This window comes from Homarus americanus, unplaced genomic scaffold (genome assembly GCF_018991925.1).
Source record: "Homarus americanus isolate GMGI-L3 unplaced genomic scaffold, GMGI_Hamer_2.0 scaffold24694, whole genome shotgun sequence".
In the NCBI taxonomy this organism is placed as follows: domain Eukaryota; kingdom Metazoa; phylum Arthropoda; class Malacostraca; order Decapoda; family Nephropidae; genus Homarus; species Homarus americanus.
Window position 1 is genome coordinate 5954008 of NW_024732780.1, and position 25061 is coordinate 5979068.

At 38.7% G+C, this 25061-nt stretch overlaps 1 protein-coding gene across 2 annotated transcripts in view; it reads right to left on the reverse strand.

The window, feature by feature from the left end:
- Positions 1 to 875: 875 nt before the first annotated feature.
- The window catches only part of LOC121868997, a 192695-nt gene continuing 168509 nt past the window's right edge, over positions 876 to 25061 (reverse strand). For both annotated transcript variants that reach the window (XM_042370056.1, XM_042370058.1), the window contains one exon: positions 876 to 1038. In XM_042370056.1, the coding sequence (XP_042225990.1) occupies positions 926 to 1038 (113 nt within the window). In that variant the 3' untranslated portion in view covers positions 876 to 925. The remainder of the gene's footprint in view (positions 1039 to 25061) is intronic.

Sequence of the window (25061 nt, forward strand, 5' to 3'; positions counted from 1 at the left end):
TAGTGGATAAGGGTGCGGCTGTCGGGTCATCTGCATAATGCACTAGAGCGTTGCTCAGGGGAGGCGGGGTTTACCAATCTCCCAAGCAAAGTCATACCCAATGATGATACTGGCAGCAATCGTGTCCTTTTTCCAATACCCTTTCCCATAAACACACGAGAGGTCAGGGAGTTTACGGAGGACATCGTACCAGGTGGGCGGGGAGTCCAGGGGGATGGCTGCTTCCCGAGCTTCTCTCGGTTTGCGGCGAATTTGGGTCTTAAGCTGTAAAAGTGTTCGAGGAACAACGTAGTCAGGTGTGGCTTTGTTGCAGCCAGTCTTGGCAAGGCCATCTGTTGCCTCATTCCCCAAGATACCGACATGACTGGGTATCCATAGGAATGTCACAGGACGGCCTGCATCCTGAAGTGTGAATGCTAACCCTCGTATTCAGAGGATGAGGTCCTTATTTTCCCCTGACCCAAATGCGATCCCGCCAAGAGCAGATCTGGAATGGCAGCAGACAAGCAAGGGGCAGAAACCATCTGCTTCTTCCTCAGCGAGAAGGGCAGCAAGGAGGGCTATCAGTTCAGCTTGAGTGGAGGAAGCCCCGTCAGAAACTCTGAGAGAGAGTTTGATAGGCTCAGGGGCATCAGGACGGGAGATGTAGACACCAGCCCCGGCCCGACCTGTAGCGGGGTCAACAGAGCCATCAGTGTAGAAGACAACCCTACCTGGGGACCAGTGGGCGATCCTGGAGAGGTGGTATTTGCAGAGAATTACAGGGTTCACGTGGGATTTCAGGATCGGTCCACCGAGGGCAATCACTTCAGGCTGAAAATCCAGCCAGGGAGAAGGAGAAGAGCCAACAGCAGGGGTGACAACAATATCAGGCAGGAGGTCGTGTTCCTGAAGGGCTCGGATGGGTGACCCTCACCACTGTCTTCTAGATGGAGGTCAACCTCGGACAGCAGGAGTCAAGTTGGCTTGGAAATAGTTGCCTCGAGGATCCCGGAGAATGGAAACAGTAGTTTTCAGGTAAAACTCCTGGACACAATCCTGTAAGGGGGAAAGACCAAGTTCGATATACAGGCAGTCCCCGACTTACGACGGGGTTAGGGACCCAAATCCAGGTCGTAAGTCGAAAATGCAAAAAATAATACATAGAAAATCTAAAATGAAATACAGTACAGTAAAAGTAATCAATAATGAAGAATGGATACAGTGTTACTGTGCATTTACCTTTAATGTAGTCAGCTGAATGCACATGGGACCCCAATAATTTTTAAATTAATCATGGAGACTACGTTAATTGGATGAAGCAGAGGAGGAGACAGGGCTGGGTGGGTCATCAATGTCGCTTTCTTCAGACAGGTTAACATACAGGGTATACTTGCTTGTTGAAGGTATTGGATCATCTTTAGAGAGTGAAGAGGCAGCACTGGTGGGGCGTGAGGAGACAGCAATGGGGGATTTCTTAAAATATATGTCCAATTTAGACAGCACAGTTTGCCTTTTCTTTTCATTGTAAATCTCCCTGTAACAAGCAAGTGCATCTTGGATCATTCTGTCAACTTTTGTAAAACGCTCAACATTTTGATCCATTTCGTCAAACATCTGCATCCCCTTATTAATAGTAGCAAATGCCTCTACCATTTGTTTCACTGAAAATTTTTTGGGTGGTGCAGGTTGTTCTTCTACAATTTGACTCTCTTCTTCCTCTGCAATTTTCTGTGTATCCAGTTCAATGAGATCCTCATTACTTAGCTCTTCTGCTACACTTTCCACCAACTGCTAAACATCTTCATTATCAGTTTCTAACTCCAGCTGTTTACCCAACTCCACTATCTTGTTACTAATCTCAGAAATTGCTTCATTTTCATTAAATCCTTTGAAACTGTTCACATATCTTTTCAGGACTTTCTTCCATATTCCACTCATGCACTGACCTGTAACCTCATCCCATGCTGCAATAATGTTCTTTATACATTTCAAAATGTTGTAGTCCTTCCCAAACTCTCTGAGCGTTTTCTCACCTTCAGTAGCAGCAACAGCCTAAGCGAAGGTCGTACGTAAATAATACGCTTTAAATGCAGCAATAGCAGCTTGATCCATGGGTTGGATGATAGGGGTGTTAGGTGGAAGTTATACTACCTTAACATCAGGGTGCAGGTCATCCAGGTGTGGTGGGTGTCCCGGAGCATTATCTAAAATTAATAAAATCTCGAACGCAACCCCTTGTTGCAGACAATACTCCTTGGCTCGTGGAATGAAACAACTCAGGTACCAATCCTCAAACAGTACCAGGGTCACCCATGCTTTCTTATTACTGCGATAAAACACTGGCAGTGTGTGCTTGCTGACAAGTTTAAAAGCCCTTGGGTTCTCTGAATGATATATCATGAAGGGCTTTATCTTGAAACCAGCTACATTCCCCCCCAACAGAAGTGTGATTCGGTCCTTGAATGCCTTGAATCCTGGCATGCTTTTCTCCTGTTTCTGGATGTACTGTATATGTCCGTTCTGGCATGTGCTTCCAAATAATCCAGTTTCATCCACATTAAATATTTGCTCAGGCACATAATTTCCCTCCACGATGACACGATCTAGCTCCTCCGTAAAAGCTTCAGCAGCACCTACATCAGCACTTGCTACCTCTCCTTCAAAATTGTCGATATCGTCGAGTGAGAGAAGCCTAGGTCGCATGAAATGGTTGCTTCCGTTTTTCCATTTTCATATTGCATTATTATTTTCATTTTCATCTCAAAAGTAATTGACTCTCCTTTTCTTCTGAGCACCACCAGAACTCTCACTTTTACACTTTCCAGTCATTCTAAAGGGAATTAGAAAAGAAAATATTGTCAGTACACAGCGCGATCACTACCAACAACAACGACAGGCAAACACCAACTGAGCGCGCTACGGCGTGGACGCTGAACACACGCGGAGACCCAGCCCACACGATGCTTTCGTAGAGGACGAAAATGTTTTTGTCCTAGAAAATATGTACGGAGTTTGAAAATTTTTTGGTACGACTGAGAGGCAGTCGTATGTCTGGATGGTCGTATGTCGAGTAGGTCGTAAGTCGAGGACTACCTGTATAGAGAAGTAGAGCGTGTCCACTGAGGGGCCCCAAGCTTTCCTCTGGATAACTTCGAGACGGTTGACAGCAGTCCGACTAATGATGACGAGGGCAGAGGCGGCATAGTCGACACAAGAGCGGACAAAGGAATTGTACATGGTGAGAAGTACAGGGATGGTGGCACCAAGGGAACCCCTGCACATGGTAGAGAGGGGAGCGAGACGCCGAAAGCATATGTCTCGAAGATAGCTGACTTCAGGGATCTGAGAACGTGTGCGAGTTACATACACACCCAGGTATTTTGTCTCATTAACCCAGTCCAAGGGCGTTCCTGATAAGAGAAGGGGTGGAGGTACAACACGACCGTGCCACATGGCTTTTGTTTTTGCAGTTGAAAGAAGGAAACCAAGTGAATCACACTCTCTGGAGACCAGTTCAAGGGCTTCCTGCATGCTGAGGTAGTCAGGGGCTTGGAGGAGGACATCGTCGGCATATCCTGAGTGGACAACTTCTGTCGGCCACGGGAGAGATGCAATGGCGTGCAAGAGTGTGTTAAACAAGGTGGGACCCAGGACTCCACCTTGGAGGTTGCCGAGGTTCATTTCTTGAACAGGAGATATAGAGCCTTCAACGCGAACCCGGGCTTGACGTCCAGTGAGGTAAGCAGCGATCCATTGAAGAAGTTTCCCCTTAACCCCTAACAGCGCCAGTTCAGCTAAAATGAGGGCAGGCTGAGCCGTATCAAAGGCTCCCTTGATATCAAGGAAGACGGAGACGCGGGCAGTCTGATTGCAATAAAAGGAAGCAATGGAGTGTGCTGTGCTGCGATGTTGTATGAAACCATTGAGGGAGTTGTGGAAGCTGCCTATGGTGTGAAGAAGGCGACGATGGAGTATCCTCTCCATCATCTTGCAAACACAGGAGGTAAAACTAATGAGTCGATATTTCCCAGGATCTCCCGCTTAGGGATGGGGATAATAGTGGCATTTTTCCAGTTAGACGGGAGAACCACATATTCATAAGACATATTGTAGAGAGCGAGCAAGGGGCCGTTAGGAATATTAGTACAGGCGTTGAGGATGGAGTAGGTTATCTGATCATCCCCAGGAGAGGTGTCTTTTCCAGAGCGACGAGCACTGTCAAGCTCGAACTGTGTGATGGGATGATCAGTGGGGGCAGGGGAGGTAAGAGCAGCACGAACAACAGGCTCAGACGCATCGATGCGAGCCTGCACTGCCTCCTGCATCAGATCTGGAAGTACCTCAGGTGAGGAAGCTCATGCCCAGTCCTCCAATAAAGAGCAGGCAAGGGAGGCGGGGTCAGGGTGGGGAGGAGGCCTCCGTCAAGTACCCTGTACAGTATAGCATTAATCCGATTCCATACATAGGAGGGTGATGAGTGAAACGATAGACACCCCGTGAAGGATAGCCAGTCCGCCTCACGAATCCGACGACGCTCCTGAGTTGCAAAGGAGTTTTTGTTCTGAATTTTCGATTTGCATTCCACTGAGGACCTGCACAGAAACCGCAGGCGACCATCCTCGTTCACTCCCAGGTGTGGTGTTTCCACGATTGGCAACGACCACAGATTTTCGGGGTTCCGATAAATTGGTCAAGAGGACAGTTGTGAATAGATCCTACATTCACCTTCGGAGGGAGGGGGCCCACTCACCAGCCGATGAGTTCATTGGATGGACGTTTGGAGACCTGATTGATGCGGCGTTCCATGTCAAGTAGCTGTGGGAGAAGAGGGCGAAGATCGTCGATAGGGATGTCCCAGGGTACGTGGCGAACCATTACCTTGGTAAGACGAGTTTCTGGGGTGATGGTGGCGAACTTCAGCATCACCTCCCCCTGGGGAGCAGGAAAGCCCACTTGAGTGAGCAGGTGTACTGTCTCGTCCATTTGTGTGGTGACTATCACGGCTGTGGGACCTCGGCGGAGGCGAAGTGTTGAGTCCTGAAGTGAAGAGCAGTGACCGAAGAACCAGGTCGTCCGTGTGTTCAGATGCAAGTCCCGAGGAAAGGCGAGACCACGAAGGCGCGACGGGACAGGGAGACGAAGGGAATCCCCTCCTTCGTCGGCGGAGGGTCGGTCATTGAGCCACATGTAAGCTCACTTGGGGACCCCGACGGCAGAAGGAGGCCACCCTCTACAGCCCCAGACAGGGTGCGAGGGGGAGCCGTCGCCCCGGCTGGAGAGCCTGACTTCTGAGGTTTCTGCTTCTTAGACTTGTCTTCAAGATGAAAGTCGTCAGCATCACTGTCACCTACTGCCGCCATCTCCAACGAACGGGAGCGTTTAACGGCAGGCATAGGGCATGTTGACAACACTGCAGTCAGGTGGATAGTTCGGCTTGTTTGAGGTGGAGTGGTAAAGATGTCACTGCTATGTCACACTTTACATTGTGGATGCGCAAACTTGAAAATCTTCGACCAGAGGGACCGTGTGGTAGGACCATATGTTTTTATCAAACAAAAATGACAAAAGTCCAAAACTTAGAAAAAAAATAGATGCCACTGTGCTGATAACTGGATCTTACTATAGTTCTCTTTACAAACTGGGATTAGTAGACTCGCTGAATTCGTCAAAAATACGACTTTTATGGAGCAGTCGCTTACAGCCTTTGTTGCCACCCACGGTACGCATACGCGTTGAATTAACCATTACAAAAAAGTATGAATGACAAAATTGAGTACATAACCTCTGGGTATAGTGTCACCAGAGTGCACTACAGTAGTACTATACAGTATAATAAATTGGTTGGGTGTAAGATAAAATACTATTGATTTGTATGACATGAAGCCCACATTGTAAAGATAAAGAGTTGGAGCTGTACCAATGGGGCAGATCTAGCTAATTAGCAAGTATTATAAAGAGGGGCATCAGCCTTTATATACTGACACTTCCAGATTGTCACTTTCTTGTGTCATAGTGAGGCAGTACAGAGGGTCCATGGGATACGAACGGGTTCCATTCCTGAGGATGATCTGAAGTCAGATTTGTACATAAGTCGGAACACATGCTATTTGCAAACCGTAGTTACAAAACAATGTTTAAAATCCCACTATATCATAGCCTAAGTCCTTATAAACATCTAAAATCACTTAATTTAAGAGAAAAGAAGAAATTGAATGACGAAATACAGTAAATGAAAGTTAAAAATGAGTCATCAGGTAAATAAAATACTGTAAATTTCAAGTTTAATCCCGTCTGAATCTGCGGGTGTTTGTCAGTCAGGGACCCCCTGTATAGTTTCGATACTGGAACATAATTTCTAAGAATAAAATAAGGGGAACCCACTGCCCCCCCCCCTACAAAGCTTTTTCTAATAATAGACACTAAAGGTTCAGTGATAAAGAGCTAACCTATTTGTTTCAATGAACCTCAAATACTCACCATAAATGATGGTTGCACTATCAACATGGACAAAATACAGTGATATCTCCGTTGCCGTAACAATTGGTGTAGAGCATTTCCGGGAATGAGAGATGTCAGTGTAACGAGATGACTCTCAAACCAGGAAAAATCCCCATCCCCGATAATTCGGTTTGGCAATTTAAAATTTTTAACAGCCTTTGTTGTTAATCGATCTCCAATTGTTCTGTTTAGTGATCTTAAGCTCCTGGGAAAAATTCATGAGAGAAGTAAAAAAAACTGGGGATTATGTGCTCTAAGTGGGCATCTGTACAGTACTATCACTTAATACTGTACTGTACAAGGTTTAGAGCCTAGATTAACTTCTGCTAAGGTAAGGGACACACATGTTTAGGATGTACTGTATAGTAATATTGTACCTTCATTAGCCCGAATCCGTCTTAACTGGAACTCTCTGATTGCTGGAATTGAAAATTTCTCAAAATTTCCCAGAAAATTCCGAGTTTGTGAAATATTTTCCGAGTGGCGCATTTTCTGGAAAATTCCGGACAAATTTTCCCTGTACTGTACCTGGGAAATTGCCAGGTTTGAGATGAAAATCAGGTGCATTTTCTGGAAACTTTGAGAAAAATGTTCAGGTACCTGGAAAATTCTAGGGATGGGGGACATTTTTCCAGCTTTAAGAGTCGTCTTGTTCCCAGGAAAACTCTCATTCCAGGATGTGTTCTGGCAAATCGAAATTTCACTATGTCCTTGAAATTTGTTTATTGCCTGCTAATCTTGTAAATAGTGTAAATATATGTAATTTGTCATTATTTTAGGGTTCACTATCAGCACAGTATTGTGTAGTGGCAGGATTGTGACAGCGCATATGTGGTAAAACTGTACAGTTTAATTTGTGCCCTACCTGAAAGCATATCTCAAGTGCTGACTCCTAAATGTTGCCTCAGTGAATAATATCGACATATTTGAGTAAAATAAATAATAAAATAGGTGTAGAATTATGTAAAAAAATAAATAAATAATATCTAAATGATGTCTGAGACTCACCACAGTATGTTTCCTATGCAGCAGAGGCCTGTGAGTTACATTCCATTTAAAATTGCCACATGAAAAAATAATAATTATGTTTGAATTCCATTTCTTATTCACCTACCTATCCAGTATTATATAATCATGAGTCTAATAAAAAAAGGTGGAAATAATGAAATAAAATGGTGTAAAATAAATGCAGATTGTTATGTGTCTCCTGGCATGCTCGAAAATCATGGCAATGGTGAATTTTCAACGAAGGAGGGAGTGAGGACAACTCATCACCTCCTACCCGGCAGCCAGCGATCCTTATAACAACAGTACTACAGAAGGTCCCTGACTTACAAACGTCCGACTTATGAACGCCCGCAGATACAAACGGGGTTAAACTTGAAATTTACATTATTTTCTTTCCCTGATGAACTATTTTTTTTACTTTCATTTTCTGTATTTTGTCATTCAATTTCTTCTTTTCTCCTAAATTAAGTGATTTTTAGATGCCTATAAGGACTTAGGCTATGATACAGTGGGATTTTAAACATTGTTTTGTAACTACGGTTTGCATATAGCATGTGTTCCAACTTATGTGCAAATCTGACTTCAGATCGTCCTCAGGAATGGAACCCGTTCATAACCCGGTGACCCCCTACGTATATGCAATTCACCATAATTCCCATATTATTTAGTTTCCTTTGGTGCTGGGTTAATAAAACATTGTCGAAAATACAGGGGGTTAATTTGGACCAGAAAAAACGCCTCTGATAACGAATCCACTTAAAGCGCGGAATCAATCCCCTAAGAAATAATGGAAATACAGTGGTCCCTCGGTTAACGAACACAATTCGTTCCAGAAGGTCGTTCGTTAACCGAAAATTTCGTTAACCAAATCCATTGTTTCAATGGGATTTTGGGTAATTGGTTCCAGCTCACCAAAAAGTACATACAAAGTAAAAAAATGCAGTAAAGTACACTTACTTTGAGGTGTGTATGTAGAAGGCTCTTGGTTGATGATGATGATGGGAATTAGAAGTGGGGGTGGAGGAGAAAGCACCTTTCAGGGGACCCATGCTGGATCCAGTATTTTCATCAATAAAATTTTAAGTTTACTTGGTGTAATTCAAGATTATTTTATTTAAATCAACACTGCACTATGCTGTATATTATCAATATGTTAACTAAAGTTCAGAATGACCAATAATTTCAATGAAAAATGCAAAAATATTCAAGACACCAACAAAATAGATGCTCTCTCGACAGTAAACAAAGCCAGACTGAGCCTGTACTGCATATATTATCAGTATGTTGAATAAATGTTAAAATGACTAATAAATTTAATACCCCGTATAAAACATTAAAAAATATTAAATAGCACAACTTTATTGATATTTACTCCATTGGAAACAAATGTAAACATAGAACTGATTACTGAATTGGCAGACCAGTCCATTTGCTGACCAGCTGATGCTCACAACAAAACGTGATTTTCGTAAGGATTTCGTTAATCGAATTGAAGATTTGTATGGAAGGTAATTCGTTAACCGAAATTTCGTTAACCGAAGCGTTCGTTAACCGAGGGACCACTGTAGGTCAAATTGGGACCATGACATTGTACACGACGCTAAAATAAAATAATTATATTATACAGGTGCACCACCGATTATCCGGGAACTGGTGGTCTGGCACCTCCTTTAGTCCGGAAAAAATTACGAGAAGGCACTTACCGGTAACTTCCCTCCCTCCCTCCCAGCCAGGGTGAAGGCAGTTTTACGCTTAAAATTTTTATCTTATAAAATGTAGCTGACTAGACTTAGCAGAATATAAATTGCACTGCTGGAATCCTTTTAATATAATAATTAATTTGAGTACAAACATCGCATAGTTTGCACAAGAGATAAAATCTTAGTCTAGTGTAGTACATTTATGTACAAGTTTTTTAACTCATATTTTCGAGAAGATATATGTAACTTTCTTCATTTATTTTTACTCATTTACCTGCACACACCATCTTAAATATATATTGTGAAAAAGGTAAAAGAAATAATTGTCCTAAGGGCAAATCTGTAATAAGTTAATTACTAAAAATGTTATGTCTAGTGCAAACTATGCGATGTTTATACTTAAATTAATCACTATCTTAAAGAATTACAGAAAGCAAGTTATATACTGCCAAGTCAATTCAGTGACTTTTATAAGGACAAAACTAAAACTCCTTCTGTTTGATAACTACACACTTTGTTATCTCCCCTCCCTGACAGCTGTCAACACCCTCCCCTTCTTCACAGCCAGGGTGAAGGCAGTTTAGGCTTTAAGTTTTTATTTTATAAAATGTCACAGACTAGACTTAGCAGAATATAAATTACATTGCTGGAATCCTTGTAATATACTTGTAGTGATTAATTTGAATACAGCTAGATCCCGACTTATGACGGGGTTAGGGACCCAAATCCAGGTCGTAAGTCCGACATGGTCGTAAGTCCGACATGGTCGTAAGTCCGACATATATATAAAAAAAAAAAATTATTATTATTTTTTTTTAAATAAATAATCTACAATGAAATACAGTACAATAAAAGTAATAAATAATGAGGAATGGATACAGTATAGTGAAAGTAATAAATAATGAGGAATGGATACAGTGTGACTGAGCACTTACCTTTAATGTAGTCAGCTGAATGCACATGGGGCCCCCATAATTTTCTAATTATACATGGAGACTACATTAACTGGAAACGTTTCGGTATAGAAAATGCGTGTGTCATTTGAAGAAAGAAAGAAAAAAAAAAAGGTCACAACTGCGGCGGTCGTAAGTCCCGACGGTCGTAAGTCGAAGCAGTCGGAAGTCGGGGTCTAGCTGTATAAACATCACATAGTTTGCACAAGAGAAAAAATTTCAGTCTAGTGTAGTACAGTACATTTGAGTACAAAGTGTATACAGTAATGTTGCTCAAAATTATGGCTTTTTCACATTTAATATTTGTTTAATTTAAGTTTCTAGCAGTCCATGGTGCTTTAGAGACACAAGAGGTGTATAATTAGTGGGTCAGAGGTGTAGTACTGTATTTTATTTACCTTAGAAACATTTGTTAAACTTTTGATAACACATTATTTTAATAAACTGTTTAACTTTATAAGTTATCTAAGGTCCTTAAAGTTCATTGGGGTCAGTGTGTTGAGGCCATGTAGGTTGTGCCAGTAGCCCGGTGGTCCGCAGCAACCGTTGCTGGTGCACACTCACTCCAGTGGTTCACTGAGACAAAATACTTATAATAATGTTTTAAAAATAAATAATTTTAACATAATAAAATATTTTTATTAACTTAGCTTTAAAGGTAGAGATGTTTGGCTTGATGGAGGTGGGTGTTGGGGGATGAAAAACAAAAACAAAACAGGACTTGGTGGATTGTCCACTCCACTTTTCTTTCACCTAATCATTTCTAATTTTACATCTATACTATAGTTAGTGAGCTTCCTTTTGAGTGCTGCACCACCCTGTATGGGTTGGCAACTCATGGCTACAAAAATTCACCACAACATGCATGAAAAGACACAACAAAGGCAGGAGTAAACACAACACAGCACTGGTCTGGACAAAACAAAACAGGAGACTGGCGCGGGACACGTGTGTGCATACATGACACCAGGAATAGGATGAAATTTCAAACACTTCAGCTAAAAATACGTAATTGTATCTGGAGTTTAAACTCCGTAGATTTTATCTCAGTTTTCAGAGTTTTTGAGTGGAATCCACTTAAATTCAGGCATTTTTAACGTGGATGGTCACAAAAAGTTTACCACTTAACTGCCAAACTTCAGATAGTGAATACTTTCATAACGAGGACCTCCTGTAATTAATTTTCCCACCAAAAAATCCCACACTCAATCCCAGATGAGCTATTGTGTCATAGTATATTCTCAGTCTCTTGTTTACAGAGTGGGAACAGCTGACATCGCTCTCACTAATAATGTTGCCAGTACTGTACTCCCAAGCACTGTTTTTGTCACTGCTCAAGAGGGTTGGTGCTTACCACAGATCTGTCTTGAGCATTTAGTAAATAATATTGTCGCATATTTATCAGAACTTAATGAATATTATTGTAGTGTATAATGGATCTCCATATGCCCTGGCTTATTCACTGATCAGTTGTCTAAGTGCAAAAGTAGCCAAATTGAGTCATCATGTATCAATTAATTTTAAAATAGAAATTATAAAGTAAAATGTTATAAGACATTAGTTTAGTAGTGCTGTTAATGTGTGTGCTGTGTAGGTGCCGCATCACTACTTTATTACATTACTGTATGTACATTTAGAAAATATTTTTGTTTGCACAGGAATTATAAATAGATTATTTTATGTAGCAGTCGAAGCAAAGTGCAAAAACTGAACAGAAAATGTACGAATAATCGAACACAGATCAGCTGGGCAGTCACCAGCTGACTCAGAGACGTGTGTCTCGAGGCGCAGTTGTTTATTCCATATAAATATCAACACCATCTTTTAAACATTTATCATGTCAGGAAAGCGTACTGCTGTTTTGCCTTTCTCATCGGGGAAGGCCAAGATCACCCGCTAGTCCATGAGCTTAGAGGTGAAGCTTGACATTATAGGGCATCACGAGAGTGGTGAGGGTCCAAATTTCATTGCAATAGTACTTGGCCTTCTGACTCTGAGTGAGCAAGGGGCCTAGCAACAGTAGTCCTCCAGCCTCAGAGAGGACACATGATGACTTTGCTTCTAACGTGGACTTAGTGAGTGTTACTTCACTGTACAGTAGTTTATTATTATAGCAAATTCTACGTCTTTCCCCCCATTTCACCAATTGGCAATCTTTTCACTCCACACAGGACATGAGATGGCAAACAGCTGGGAGAACCCCACACTGCTCTTCGCTCTCCCTCCTCAGCTCTGTCGGCTAACAGCAACCTCATGATAATTATTTTTTTTCACATTCTGTACGAATGATTGTGTGTGTATGTAACAGAGTAAAAGAAAACGAAGAAAATTGCATATATCTACCCAAAATTACGAGTTGAAGAATAACATAGCCCACAGCTCAGCTTCACCCACAGTGAGTGCAACTGGGAGGCGAGTCGGCCAGTCGGCGACTCCACTACACAATTACGTGCCATCTCCACGGATATTATTCCTCGTTATCCCTTGTTTAAGATATTATTTCTCATTTCTGTCACTCAGCGATCAATTCACTTAGCTATCCGTTTTGCAGGAACACATCCCGATCGCTAAACGACGGATACGTGTAAAAGGTAATACTCCCATTCACACTCTTATTTATATTATCAGATGTTGAAACTTACTGGAACTACAAATAATCTAGAATTGGCCAAAAAGAAAACAAAAAGTAATTCATTATACATTTGGATATTAATTATGGCACAGGTGTGTATCAAACCAGTGGAAACAATTTCATCATAAATACAATTTTATGCTGTAAACACATTTTCAAAATTTTTGAATAGAACATTTCCAAATATTATAAAAGTTTAAAATAACAGTACGAGGTTTTCATGTAAAATAGCAAAAAATCTCTACAATATTAAAAATGTATACAGCAAAAATTACTGATCCAATCATAGCCTTTGAGTGACAATATATTGGTTATGTTATTCTGAGGACATCTTTTTATTTATAAAAATAGCAGAACAGATACATACATCAATAATATATAAAAGAGAAGATGTCTGTTTTGCTGAGTTTTGTTACATAAGCTCATGACAGACATCAATGATAGGAGGTCATGTATGAAAAATATAATAATAATAATAATAATAATAATAATAATAATAATAATAAAACCTAAGTACACACTAAAGGACAATGACTGGTGGCTGACGAGGCTACATCCCCCCTCCCCCCACACACACACTACCGGTCACCACTCTCAAATATTTATACATAATTACAAGGGTTGAGATGCATCGAGTTACAGTACTGTACAGTAGTCTTAGTACAATTTTGCCTCCATCCCTGGAGCTGAAGTGAGCCAATTAAATGCATTCTCACATCTCAATTTGGAAAAGTTTAATGTACAAACTATTGAGAGTCTAGGCGCAGTTCATCAACCTTGTGTAGCTTACATTCGGCCTGCCAGCATTAACAGCGCAATAATAATTCCAGCAAATTCAAAGTCGACTGGAATATTCATTTCTAATGTGCCCGGCTGGTAAGCGTATCAACGAGTGCTATGAGAGCTTTTTTAACCATATCCACAGGATAGTTGGTGACGTACCAACATCTACAATCACAAGTTATGGTATCACTAATTTCTACATTTATATGCAGTAACAGCATCAAATATAATTACTTGTGTGTTTAACAACATCAACCCAGAATTCTGATATTTTCTGCAGCTTTTTTTTACATTTCCCATTTTCAAATACCGTACTCTGTACCTGTGTACAGTATTTAAAAAGTCAACCAACACATAAATAAAATGTGAGATCAAATAATCTGTAGACTTCCAGGATCATTTGGACAGTCAAATTTCATGGTGTTTCCATAAAAAGTGCATCAGTACTATACAGTACCATGGTTATGTCATACCCCTACCACTTCCATGAATATCACTTTGATTCATCTTAACATTGACCCCAGGAAATGATTTGGCTCAATTTATTCATTACCAGTTAAATAAAAGCAAAATTTACAGATATATGACTTCAATGTACACTTGCTCCAAAACGTATCTTTACGAATCTGTGTTCGACAATGACACAAAGGACAAAGGATTTTGACATCCCTACTGAGACAACAAAAGTCGCTGTGTTTAATTTTTAAATTCATCAGATCCATCTGTAAATATACTTTTTGAAGTGTGTGTACAGTACAATACATACAGTCACCCAGCCCCCGCATAATGGAATAACAACTAAGTATCCCTGATACATTCTGTTGATATAACATTTCTGTTTTCCAACTCCCAAAAATTAAGGTAGTAGTGTACTGTAATATCTCCATTAGCTGGATCCCTCAAACCCGGAACTCTCCGATAGCTGGAATTGAAATTTACTTGGAAAGTCTTTCTCAAATCTGGAATTTTCCAGAAAATTCTGGCTTTTGCACCAATTTTCCGAGGGGCACATTTTCCAGAAAATTCTGAGAAAATTTTCCTGATACCCGGAAAATTCCGGGGATGGGGGATAATTTTCCAGGTTCGAGAGATGATGTAATAGGCAGTTTCTGGAACTTTCAAGAAAATTTTTCCGTTACACGGAAAATTCCAGGGGTGAGGAATTTTTTCCGGTTTTGAGAGTCATCTCCTTACCCGGAAATCTCTCATTCCCGAAAGTGTTCTGCACCAATTGTTCCGGCTAACAGAGATATCACTCTGTGACATCCCGTTAGTCGGAACAATTGATGCAGAGCACTTCCGGGGATGAGAGATTTCCGGGTAACAAGACGACTTTCTCAAACTTGGAAGTATTCTTAATTCTCGGAACCTTTTCTGGTTACTGGGAAAAGTTTCCGAGTGTCTAAACTAGACATCTTGCACAGACAGACACAAACTCCCGTATTATTAAACAACATCTTCCCTTGAAGAGGGTCGTCGTGTTTCAACCCGAGTTTTAAACTAAATGAGTCCTGAGGGACACCGCAGTACAGTATTTAACGGGGAAGTGTGGAGGTAAAATGAACTAATTCCAATACTATAAATTAATTTTATTGGAATTAGTTAAATTTACCGCCACACCTCCCCGTTAAATACTGTACTGTGGTGACCCTCAGGACTCATTTAGTTTAAAACTCGGGTTGAAACACGACGACCCTCTTCAAGGGAAGATGTTGTTTAATAATACGGGCATAACTCACTTCCCCAGAATGTTTCTGGGTACTGGAGATGTTTTCCTCGAGTCTAAACTACTGGAATCCACAAATACAGTTCTAATTAAGTTAGAAACTTCATTTCTTTACTGTAATACAGTAATCCAAAATAGTTTATCTGAAGGTTTGGTTAAATAAATATAGAGTATTTAAAAATTAAAAATCTATATGATATGGGCATGTGTGTGTTACAGCAAAGAATGTTATTTTCCACTCCCATGGAGCTGTGAGGGATTAGTGGGTCTCATGTAACTGACCTGACCTGATACCATGTCATGTGGGGGATTAGTGGTTTCATATTACTGACCTTCTTGGGTGGAGGATTAGTGGGTCTCATGATCAGAAGATGTCTTGAATAAACACAAAACCTATAGTATTTTTAGAGAGATTTGTAAGTACTGCACAGATATAAGTATAAATGAGCAAAGTTGTATCTCTTCAACATTATATTACATTACATTTTAAAATATGGAGTGAGAAAGCAGAAAGGTGTGGGTAATTAAAGAGATGGAGTGGAAATGAGTGTTGCCAAGCGCTCCTCAACAGCTGATATTTAACGGGCTACAGTGCAGTCACACACGCAGATGTGTCATACAATAAGACCTTCACTCTATGCTTGCTGTCTGAATTCCCTTGCTGGGGGTGAGTGAGTGGTGTTGGAATGTGTGTGTCTGTTGGGATGTGTGTGTGTCTGTTGGGATGTGTGTGTGGTTGTTGGAGGGTGTGTGTGTGGGTGGTTGTTGGAGGGTGTGTTTGTGTGTGATGCAGGGGTGTATGTGTGATGTGTGGGTGGTGTGTGTTGACGGAAGCGAACCTTTTTGGGGGTAGAGTCGCGTGGTCAGCCCCCCCCCCCACCACTCACTCAAGCGTGGCTAATTGTCATAGGGAGATGAATTTGATACCATAATGATTCTTCATAAATTCTAAACAAAAAATTTCCAATAAGATATCCTTAAACGAAATATAGTGATGGGAATTCCATTCTTTTATAAAAAAATTAAGAAACGTTAATACCGGAGTCAGTAAAATCAGTTCTAATTTTGCTAGACAACATTTTATCAAAATAACCCAGAATACTTTATTTTAAAAGTTTGGTTAAATAAATATATGATACGGGCATGAATAGAGCTGTGTTACTTTTATCCTCTTCACCATTGATCGGTTCGTTAGTCGGTTGGTCGATCGTTCACGTCTCTGTTACTCACTGTTGGCAAGTGTTCTTGTGTACTGTATATATTGTACTCCAGCAGATTCTGTCATCTTTAGCCTAGAATAGGCAGACACTTCACTCAATTGACTGTAATACATAACTAATCATGTCTAAGCACTTGTTTTGTTTTATACTCTTCACCACTGATCGGCTCGTTAGCCGCTTGGGCGATCGGTCACGTCTCTGTTACGCACTGTTGGCAAGTACTGGGCATGCACCGGCTCCTGAATGTACCTGAATCTGCTCCAGTGTTGGTCAAGTCTTGTCTTGAAAGAGCTCACACTCGGTGCCGTCACAACACGTTCTGGTAGATTATTCCAAGAGTTCACAACTCTCACTCCAAAAAAGTTTGCCCTTACAGTTTATTACTGGAATTCTTGTAAGATGGCAATTAATTTGAGTATACACATCCCTTAAGTTTGCACCACACATAATAATTTTAGTAATTAATTTAGTATATTTGAGTACAGGTTTTGATAATTTATGCGGTTGCTCAGCAGTTGTGGTTGCAGTTTCGAAGCTTCGTGACATCACTAGAGTACAGTGGGGTATGCTATAACGAACGGATTCTACTACGAATATTCCTATAACGAATGGTTTAACCTATAAAATTGAGAATGCGATAACGAACAAAACTCCTACAACGAACGCGGATGAATACGGGACTATTTCTTCCTGCGCATGAATATTGTTGTACCGCGGCGCATAGCAAGAGCGTCAGGCGCCATATTGGTTCATTGTGTAGTCAATGCACCACTGAACTTGTTGAAATTTCGTCTTTTGATGTGGAAATTCGTGTTATTTTTATAACTATTTTGTTATACAAGTGTACAATTGTAACAATGAATCGTCAAAAGCGAGTGAGAAAGCTAATAGCCCTTGAAACTAAGAAAGAAATTATAAATAAACAGACAAAGTGCCTGTAAGACAGTCACCAAAGAGGGCTAGGAAGGATGACTCCTCTCCTTCCACCTCTTCTCCATAATGCTCTCCTCCCCCCTCCTCCTCTGCCTCCTGTCCTGCATACTAACAACACTAAGGTAAGATAAAGTACCGTATTTTTTACAATTTCCACAAATTTTTCAGTGTTAAGTGGTTGTATTTGGGGGCCTGGAACAGATTAATCCTATAACGAACGAATGCTATAACGAACGATGTTCTAGAACCAATTAGATTCATTATAGCATACCCCACATAATAAGTCTCCATATGCCCTGGTTTATTCATTGATCAGTTGTCTAAGTGCAAATGTAGCCCAGTCGAGCCATCATGTATCAATTAATTTTAAAATAGAAATTATAGAGTAAAATGTTATAAGACAATAGTTTAGTAGTGCTGTTAATGTGTGTGCTGTGTAAGTGTCTTGCCATGTCACCTTACCTCCCGAGTCCTGAACAAACTATTCATCAACTTCTTCAAATCCTACGGTTTGCTTGGCAAGCTCAAAAAACACACACACACACACACACACAAAAGAATTAAGACAACTAGCATCCAGTGAAGGTCTTGTGTGGCTGCATGGAGGCAAATTAAAAGATCAGCAGTTGAGGAGCTTATCGCTTGGCAATACTGGTGCATGTTATCACCTAATCACCCACACCTTTCTGCTTTCTCACTAAACATTTCAAAATGTTATGTAATGTAATGTTGAAGGGATACAACTTTGCTCATTTATACTTATACTTATCACAATCTCCCTAAAAATACCTCAGCTTTCGTGTTTATTCAAGACAACTTCAGGCCATGAGACCCACTAATTCCCTACCCAAGAAAGGGTGACTTGACATTCCATCAGAAAGTCAATACAGTAATGTGAGATCACTAATTCCCCACCCAACCTCCACCTGACATTGAGTCAGGTCAGATCTCCCCAAAAGTACTTAACTTTCATCTTTATTCAAAACAATTTCAGAAAATTCTCTCGATTTTCAACCTCGGAAAATTTGTTCCTAAAGCCGAAAATTTGTGGAAAATTCCAGCTTTGTGAATGATTTTTTGAGCAAATTTCAATTCCGCCTATCGGAGATTTCCGGGTTTGAGAGATTCCAGCTAACGGAGATATTACATTACTGTACTTAGTTTCAGCTCGTCTGGCTAAGATACATTCCTCAGCAGCTAATATTTGTGAATCTTAAGGATAATTCTGGGTGACAATAAACTAGTGAAACCATTTCTAAAAAAGTAATAACAAAAATCAGCCTGAGGGGGATCTTGAACTATGGCAAACAAATTACAAAAAAATCACCAGTTAAAAAGTATTCAAAAAATTATATTACATATCCATCCAGTGTTCCTGAGCTGCTGAAGGTCAACACTCGGGGGCCATCACAAAATAACATTAATAAATAATACCTGTACAAGATTTGCCAGTTAACAAACATTTGAGTTACATTTAAGATATTTTAAATCAATGTTCCTGGACCCACTTGCTGCTGCTGGTTGACTTAGGTACCCTCAATAATACATGAATGACACATTAAAAGGCAGGACTGTTGGAAACACAATCCAAACATGATTTACATACTAGGCATGTATGTGGACCACCACCACTGCCGCAATAGAGGTGTTGACGGCTACAGACTCTGCCCACACTACACACATTCATAATGTCATATCTATTACAGAAGTTCTGTTAAGTAAGGAAAATATAACAACAAATTTGAGGCAGACATTCAACATAATTAGGATTATCCTCAGATGGCATTTGTTGATATAAAAACAATAAACAGATTATACAAATTTTAAAAGAAAAGAAGTTATTTTTATTTACAAAATAAATTAGGAGGCATGTACTACTGTAATGTAAAGTGTATATATATATGTATGTATGTATGTGTACATATATATGTATGTATGTGTATATATATATGTATATATGTGTATATATATATGTATATATGTGTATATATATATGTATATATGTGTATATATATATGTATATATATATATATATATATATATATATATATATATATATATATATATATATATATATATATATATATATATATATATATATATATATATATATATATATATATGCAAGTAAATCACTGTGGGTGCGCGTGATCCAGGTATATGCTGATAACCACAAGGAAAGAAGAAAACACGAAGTTCCCAAGCGCTTTCGTGTAATTCACATCTTCAGGGGTGAGTACAGACTAAGGAGAAGTACAAAACAAGGTGTATATATACAGAGGAGGGTGAGATCAGGTCCACAATGGTCAGGTATTAGGTAATGACCCTACTAATCTTTAAATAGCACAGCAGCAGTCGGTATTCAGGTCAGAGGGTAAGCTGACCCAACCTTCTCACCTGGTTACAAATCTTCTTAATTACGAAATTATCCAGTTTGTACATACCATTACTCAAATTCCTGTTGACGGATTCGGTGTGTTTAATGAGACTAGATTCTATAATGTTCCTACTGTCAATTGAATTACAAGGTAATATTGAGGAGGTATTATCCCAGTCAATGCAATGCATATTATCCCTCAAATGAACAGAGCATTGGATTCAATTGACAGTAGGAACATTATGGAATCTAGTCTCATTAAACATACCGAATCTGTCAACAGGAATTTGAGTAATGGTATGTACAAACTGGATAATTTCGTAATTAAGAAGGTTTGTAACCAGGTGAGAAGGTTGGGTCAGCTTACCCTCTGACCTGAATACCGACTGCTGCTGTGCTATTTAAAGATTAGTAGGGTCATTACCTAATACCTGACCATTGTGGACTTGATCTCACCCTCCTCTGTATATATACACCTTGTTTTGTACTTCTCCTTAGTCTGTACTCACCCCTGAAGATGTGAATTGCACTTAAAGCTAATCCTCAGAGCTTTTCTTCCTTGTATCAGCATATATATATATATATATATATATATATATATATATATATATATATATATATATATATATATATATATATATATATATATATATATATATATATATATATATATATATATATATATATATATATATATATATATATATATATATATTATATATATATATATATATATGCTGGATAACCAGCTATGAAGAAGAAAACACGAAGTTCCTAAGCGCTGTAATTCACATCTTCAGGTGAGTACAGACTAGAGAGAGTAATACAAATCAAGGTAAAGATCTTGCAACTAGAATTAAACACAAATACAGTGTTAGACAGGCCAGGAATCCAATGCTCTGTTTGTTCATTTGAGGGATAACAAGCATTGCATTGACTGGGATAATGCCTCCTCAATATTACCATGTAAGTCAATTGACAGTAGGAACATCATAGAATCTAGTCTTATTAAACATACCGAAGCATTCAACATGAATTTGAGTAACGGCATGTACAAGCTGGACAATTTTGTAATTAAGAAGATTTGTGATCAGGTGAGAAGGCCGGGTCACTTGACCATCTGACCTGACCACCAACCGTTGTGTGCTATTTAAAGATTAGTAGGGTCATTACCTAATACCTGACCATTGTGGACCTGGTCTCACCCTCCTCTGTATATATACACCTTGATTTGTATTACTCTCTCTAGTCTGTACTCACCCCTGAAGATGTGAATTACACGAAAGCGCTTGGGAACTTCGTGTTTTCTTCTTTCCTTGTGGTTATCAGCATATACCTAGATCACGCGACCTACAGTGATTTACTTGTATATATATATATATATATATATATATATATATATATATATATATATATATATATATATATATATATATATATATATATATATATATATATATATATATATATTACAGTGAGTTCTGCTATAACGCGTGTTTTGATAACGCGAATTTGCTCTACGCGATTTATGAATTAGGAACGATATTTGTATAACGCGAACGCTTGTTTGCTATAACGCGATTTTTGCTTACTATTTCTCCAATTTTGTGGTATTAATTGTGAATATGGTAAAGAAGAATATCTCCAAGAAGCGTTCTGGTGATAGAATTCCCGGTGATGATCGTAAAAGAAAGGATATAACACTTGAAGAGAAGCTCGATGTTATCAACCTCAAAATCACCCTTCTCCCCCATCAAGTTACATTCATATTTTTTCAAGGTAAAGTGTTACATTTACTGTATGATTTCATTATTAGATATGAATGTAACATTTATTTAGACTGTGCTATCCTTTGTGTTAGGCTAACTACTAAATTTTTTCGATTTGGAGTAATCTGCACCTAACCCTATTTTCTCCATAAGCCCTGTTATTTCTATTACGCGATTTTCTATAACACGATATTTTACAAGAACACAATTATCGCGTTATAGCAGAACTACATGTATATATATATATATATATATATATATATATATATATATATATATATAAGGTTTCTTTAGATGCATTTCTTGGTTATCTCAAGGACAAAGTTCAACTTTGTTTATTTTTGTTCCTCCTAGTTATTATGCCTCCTTGAAACTCATCAACTCAGAGCCATTAATATATGGAGCAAACAGCATAATACTGTACAGTACAGTACTGTACTATGCTATACAGTCAAATTAAGCCATGATCCAACTTTTAGGGGAACCTCTGTAGTATATCAGTGCTGCTCCCACTGTCTCACCAACTGAACACAAGCACTTTTGTCATAGGTGACCAGTCAAGTGAGCCTCAGTCCAAATAGGGTCTCAACTTAAACTAATCACTAGCATCAGGATCAAGCCTGATGGGGTTAGTCCTCAGGGATTTCAATGGCTGGTTAGGTTGAGGCTCAGTAGGACTGTTTTATTTAACTTGCAACACCATCACATGGCTCGGTATAAAACGTGAGGTTTATTTTAGATATGAACTACTGGTGAAAATATTCTACTCTATTTTAAGTCATATTTACCAGGAAAAGAATGTCACTGTAAATCAACAATAGAATATATGATTTTTGTTTTTAGAAAAAGGGAGTAAAAACATAGAAATAAAACAAAAGGCTTGGATGACAGAGTTAGGCAATATAATACCACCCCAGATATAAGCACTATGAGGGGTTGTGTGTGCTGGCATGAAAAAACTTAAAGGTTATATAAATGACGTGGCTCACACCTCCTGGCCCACCCACCACACCGGCAGATGAACACAATAAAACACCAATTCTTATTCAATGTTACTGCTAAAATATATCACCATCACTAAGTAAAGAATAGTGCTTTGTTATTAACATATACCTCTACATTTACACCATATAACTTGCAGTAAAAAAGGTACACCGGCATATTTTCCTTGTCCAAATTTACATAGATATACAAAACTGGCAGTAAGAATCAATTTTGCTTATAACTAAGATATATATATAAATATATATATATATATATATATATATATATATATATATATATATATATATATATATATATATATATATATATATATATATATATATATATATATATATATATATATATATATATATATATGCACGCATGGCTTATACTCTCCCCAGATATATAGTAAAGTACACTTTCCACACTCCAGTACTCTCAGTTACGTCACAGCTGACTTTATTGGCAAGTTTCACATGGTAATAATATTAATACTCTATTCTTTGTCCATCTCAATGATTACCTCTTTGTTTGATGAACATTACACAGCATTTATTAATTATACATTTATACCTCAATAAGATAAATAAACACTAATATTTAGTCCTGATTAACTGTTATTGCCATCAAAGTGAGAAGTGACACTTGATTATTTGCAGTACACAGGATTGACAGTTAGTGCCCAGTTAATTGAACATGGAATCTTCTACTAAGGTACTGCCAGGTGAGTCACTGTTATCTCACTATAAGAGTCACGACAAATTACCTTGACTGAGCACAACTGATCTTGTTTGTTCAACTCACTTTGATGGCTATGTAGTAGTGTGAACATCATCTTAACTTCAGGACACTGATCAGAGCCTTGAACTAATAATGCAGCAATCCATAAAACATTAAAGATGCAGTGATTTGTAAATCATAATGTGGAATTAGATTTAAAATGAAGGAAAGTTAACCATATTAAAAACCAGGAAGCACAAAAAATTTTAGCCGAGAATAATACATTTATCAATGTGGACTTATCCTTAACCTCAAGGTGCAATAATTTATATATAATACAGTCAACTTGGCTCTTCTATCAAGCTGAAACCAGGTGATGTAGGTTATACTTCATCAATATATCCTGCAACTTTTCATTGAAATCCATTTAAATAGGTAAGTAAAAATGTCCCAGGAAAATAGTTAACTACTGTACATCTTTCTTGGAATAATTTATATTTCTTCATGTTAAACACTGATGAAAAAAAACAAACCCTCACAACGCCCTGTACCACCTTTCCCAGCATTCATAAACCAACCCACCTGCCTTTCTTATATTATTTAGCAATTGTGCTGCTTCAAGCAACATTTGTATATTGTACTATCAAGATGAAAAAATGAAGCTAAAATCATTAAGGAAAAGTTAAAGGAAAGTTTAACGCATGCCAATTCCATAGATGCAGAGTGTAACTAAAACAATACATTCGGAGCTAGTACACCTGATCAGGTAAACTGGAGTGGCATTCTGCTTATTCCTTTTTGTTTTTATGCTTAAATTTACGTTACTCCAAGGCTCAATAGCAGCAAAGACACTATTACAATATGAAGTGCAAGTTTGATGATTTTTCAGTCTTTGAGGATGAAGATTTTCCAGGTTTGAGTATGATGAATAAAACTTTAAGCTATTTTATTTTTTTAACTTTTTGCTCTTTCCTATATATAGTATTAAAAAATTAAATTGTAAGCATATACAGTACAGTACTCAGCAATAATGAAGGCATGTAAATAGATAAAGTAATATCCCCATTAGCTGGAAATATTGGTGCAGAGCATTTCCGGGTAACCAGACGACTTTTTCAAACTCGGAAAAATCCCTTATCCTCGGAATTTTTTCCAGTTACTGGGAAAAGTTTCCAAATGTTTAAACTATGCACCTTGCATAAACAGACGCTAGCCCACATCTCCAGAATGTTTCTGGGTGCTGGGGAAAATTTTCCGAGTCTAAACTACTGGAGTCTGTAAAGACAGGTTTAGTTAAGTGATAAACTCCATTTGTTTACTAGACTAATCCTGAATAGTTTATCTAAGAGTTTGGTTAAATGAATATACAGTATTTAATAATCTAAAAATCTACAGTATATAATGCAGGCATGAATGAAGCTGCGTATTACGCCGAAGACTGGTATATTTCACTCCCACGGAGCTGTGGGGGATTAGTAGGTCTCATGTAACTGACCTGACCTGACCTGACCTGACCTGATGCAATGTCAGGTCACCCATTGTTGGGTGTTTTTTAGGCTTCTCCAAAAAGTGTCTCAACTTTTATTCACAACATCTGCTCTGATTGTGTTAGAGAAATTAATTTTGTATCATTGCATATATGGAGATGTGTCCCTGATGACCTTATTGTTTACTTATGAGATATACAGGGGGTCTCCGAGTTACACCTTTATTGATCTGTGTATATCTTCTCTTGTCCAAAAATTTGATGTACCCCTGTACTACTACTGCTTT